Source organism: Ursus arctos, chromosome X (genome assembly GCF_023065955.2).
Source record: "Ursus arctos isolate Adak ecotype North America chromosome X, UrsArc2.0, whole genome shotgun sequence".
Taxonomy (NCBI): domain Eukaryota; kingdom Metazoa; phylum Chordata; class Mammalia; order Carnivora; family Ursidae; genus Ursus; species Ursus arctos.
The window spans coordinates 47,830,510-47,834,456 of NC_079873.1; the positions used below are offsets into that span (position 1 = coordinate 47,830,510).

At 46.8% G+C, this 3,947-nt stretch overlaps 1 protein-coding gene across 4 annotated transcripts; it reads right to left on the minus strand.

Moving 5' to 3' along the window:
* Nucleotides 1–1,151: 1,151 nt before the first annotated feature.
* Nucleotides 1,152–3,065, minus strand: LOC130543659 (spindlin-2). Of its 4 annotated transcripts, none has more exons than XM_057312091.1 (2): nucleotides 2,782–3,065; nucleotides 1,152–2,094 (listed from the first exon to the last, which is right to left on the minus strand). In XM_057312091.1, exon 2 carries the CDS (start codon nucleotides 2,090–2,092, stop codon nucleotides 1,316–1,318), a length of 777 nt encoding a protein of 258 aa, XP_057168074.1. In that variant the 5' UTR covers nucleotides 2,093–2,094; nucleotides 2,782–3,065; the 3' UTR covers nucleotides 1,152–1,315. The 4 variants fall into 4 exon arrangements, with proteins under 4 accessions (XP_057168074.1, XP_057168076.1, XP_057168073.1 ...); XM_057312093.1 differs by having other exon boundaries at nucleotides 1,152–2,114; XM_057312090.1 differs by having other exon boundaries at nucleotides 2,745–3,065.
* Between the last annotated feature and the right edge of the window lie 882 nt (nucleotides 3,066–3,947).

Here is a 3,947-nt window from a genome sequence, read left to right on the forward strand (position 1 = left end):
CTCTGATGTCCCTTCTCTATAGGGAGGCAAGGCATAGTCCAGTAGGCAAAAGAACAGTGAGGGGACTCCTGTACCTGTGTTCAGCAAGGTTCCTTTTTCTTTTTTTCGATAAAATACTTTCCAAACCCAAGGTGGCACATCTCTTAAGTCCTGAGCACCCTGCTGACCCATTCCCCACAAGAACTGTTTATCCAGTGTAGGGGGAATGAACCAAGAACTTCAGGCCCAAGATTTGCTGCACCTGGGTCCTCTGGGAAAAGTGAGGAGGCTGCTCACAGCTCCCTGCTCATGGGGTGTCAGGTCAGTGTGTTTAGGCTGAGGCTTGGGGTTCTACTCGGCAGGTGTGGCATGAGCTCCCTGAAGTAAGGTAAGCCTTTTAGGTATAAAGTTGGCTCCTGTTTAACTCTCAAGTCATCCCTGTCAAAATGCCATTCTAGCGAATTTCCAATTCATTTGGTTCTTAGACAGCTGTCACATCCTTTCTGCACAGAGCCAGGGAGAACAATGTGGATACTGCCAGAAGTATCCCACTTTTTCCTGGCCTCCCCATCCCTCATGGGCCCCACTGGCCACACCTCCTTTTCTGTGTTCTCACTTCCTCTGTCAGTCTTTCTCCTTGGAATTCTTTCCTCCTCAGTGTTCCTCCCCTTCTGGCTCCTTACTCATGCATAGACCCTCCCTTTGAGTATCCTTTAGCCCCCCTCCAGATTCCTGCCAACTTCTTCTTTCTCCCCCTTGCTCTGGATCCCTTCAATGCTTCTTTGTGCCCCTTTCTTCTCAGGGTATTCTGTTTTCCTCCAAGCCCCAAGATCTCACTCTCCCTCTGTTATTCTCCACCCACTCCCAGTGGGTTTCCTCTCTCCTTAGGTCATCCCTCCTCCAGGGAGCCTCTCCATTTTTGGCCCTGCCCCACCTCTTCCTAAGCTGTCATCTCTCCTTCCCCCTCCCCCCACAGCCCATCTCTAGTTCCTTCTCCTCCCCCCTCTCTAGAGTAGACCAGCTAATTCCTATTCCATTTTTAGATGACTAATCATGATACTAGCCTAAGTTTATCCATAGCCTGAATTTACAGCTATTCCTTCCTTTCATGGCCCATCCACCAAACACATCCAGTCTTTTCAATGAGACAAATTCTTTACACACAGTATGTCATGTCCATATACACTTGTATTTTTCAAAACAAATAGCAGTTATGCTGGTTAAGATGTTGTGTTAAAAGGGATCCTTAAGTTTAAATGCACTGAAAAGTAACATTTTTGTGTGTATCCAAAACAGACATTTGCCTGCACAAATGTTGCAAAGTTTACCCTAACAGTTAGGACTTTTTCACCAAATCATAGACATAGATATGGAAATCATCATCAAACTTGATGAAATACACAGAAGGTTTGGCTTTGACTTGGTGAATGACCTTGCCTGTCCTTTTGGAGCCATCTTCTTTTGTATATTCCACATGTTTACCTATCAGGCCATCTATAACTCCTTCTGGCTCCCTCTCTGCTGGGGGAGACTCACTGGACTCTGGCATGATACGGAGGTCTCCTTCTTTATAATCATCTAGAAGCTGGTACATGTATAAAACAGGATCCTTCTCATAGGTAATATAAAACCAGGCTTTCATGATAGGTGCTTGGGCCAAGACCATTCCCCTCCATTCATCCTTAGAACCATGCTCACCCTCAAACATATGTTCCACAGCTTTACCAATTATGGTGTTTGCAAGGTGCACATCTCTGACTTGAGAAAATGGCACCTTATCAGGAAGGATCTTAAGCTTTAAAATCCTTTCATCTCTGTAAAGTTCCAGTCCATAGACACAGTCAATTCCATCATATTTGACCAGGTAAAGAGAGGGATTTATAGGCACCTGATCCAGAACGGTTCCTTTCCACTGGGTGATGGGCTCATCACCTTCCTTCCATCCATGTGAAATTCTGCAGCCCATGATGTTCCTTCGGGGCTGTGATGAAGGTCTGCCTCTCTGTTTCTTTTGACAGTTCTTTTTCTTCCTCATATTTGCAGATCCGATGTGATGATCAACAGTTTCCCTGGTTTGCTTTCCTGCAGCTGCCTTTTTGTGAAGGGTCTTCATACCTGCAGGAGGCGGAAAGAAACTAGGGAGAAATATTTGCCGTATTATAGTGTGAGTTTTCCCCTCTGCATTGTAAATTCCCTGGGCACCAGGTACAATCTGCCCAAGTTATTCAGATGTGTTCAGCAGGAATACTGGATATGAAGACACTATTTCATGTTTGCCTTCGGTGCCCTCCCCCCCAGGCTTCTTTGGCTGTGCTGCAGGATTAGAGAGGAGGTGGTTGTGGTTGTAGTGCATTGAGTCCCCAGATAGAGAGAGCAGGCTCTTTTGCATAATGCCTGATCCTCTGTTTGCATCCTAGAGCCCTCACACCAAGCACAAATATTCACCATTTCTTAGCCCCCACCCTATTACTCCATTTCTACTAATGCTGTTACTCCCATTCCCCTCTTCATTGCCATCTATTCTTCATCCGTTTTACCTCCCATCCCCATGCTTGGTGTTCATCTCTCCGTGTCTCTTCCTGGTCATCCCCATATTCCTGCTGAGTGCCTACAGCAAATGTATTCTCATGCCTGGCAACCTTTGTACATCCTCCAAGTGCTCTTTATCTCCCCCCAACGCACCACCACAGCCCCCAAATTACCCTTCTTAGTCTCCCTCATCACCCATCGGAGTACCGACCCCAATTTTCCCGCCGGGCACCCACCAACCGCCATCCTCCAGTTTTCTAGTCCAGTGCCCACCTCCCCACGTCCGGGGATTTCGGGCCTCAGGTGCCCAAATGGGACACCTTGCCGCGCTGCCTCCGCTGTGAGCCTGTGGCGAAAGAGGATCAGCAGGCGATGAGTTGGGTGTTTGCAGGAGCTGAGAGGGGAGGATCCGTAAGCAGGAAGCGTGTGTTGGAGGGCAGTGAGGAAGGTGAAGCGGATTGATGCGGTGTCCCTAGCACTAGGCTCAGGGGCCCTCTGCCTCACTGTTGGCGGCAGCCGCTCTGCCACATCTGGCTCCCACCAGCCTCTGCCGCCGCCGCAGTCTCCTCCCTCTTCCCGTAGCGCAGCTTCCTGCCAGGAGTGAGGCCTCCCCTTCCTGCCAAACCCCGCCCTTCCCCACCCTATCCCCAAGACTCACACCCACCACTGCGTTGGACCTGGGAGGTTCTCCTTGACTCCTAGGTCCGCCCCTTTCCAAAGTGGAGAGCCTCTGGGCCCACAGCCCCCACCCCCGGCCCCTCCTCTTCAGTTCAGGGACCCCAGTTTTCTCACCACAGCCCCCACCTCAGTGCCCTTGCCCCATCTGCTTTCCATCTTCCATGAATCTGCCCTTCCTTTTCCCGTGCCCTTCTGGAGTTCTTTATATACAGAAATCTGCCTTTCCTGTGATTAAAAAGGATTTGAGGTAGGACGAGAGAACCGCGCCTCAATCTGCCGTCTTGACCCAATATCTATATCATTTTTAGTGTGTGATCATTACCAGACTTTACAGCTTGAAGATGTTTTCCCTTTTTCCTCTCTTTTTAAATTCTTCCACTGAATACAGAAGTGCACAGTGTGGACGTTGTGTAAAATTCAGAGATTCATTTGGATAAAACAATCCACCTTAAATCCACTTCTCATTCCCCAAGTTTTGCAGCAAAATATTAACACTCTTCATTTCCTTCATTTTTTTCCTAATTTCTTAGAAATCTGAGGTCAGTTTGCAAAGTCAATCATTAAAAATTCTTTGTAAAATCATTTTAATGACATTTGAAAATACAATGTATATAGCAATATTAGAAATACTAAATACTCTCTATTCAAGATTAATTTTACTTATTTTTATTGGAATATTTAAATGTAGAAATAAACTATTACCAATAAAATATAATTAACTTTTATCCTTAGCCTTTATTCTCTTCCCTTCCCCTTTTTAA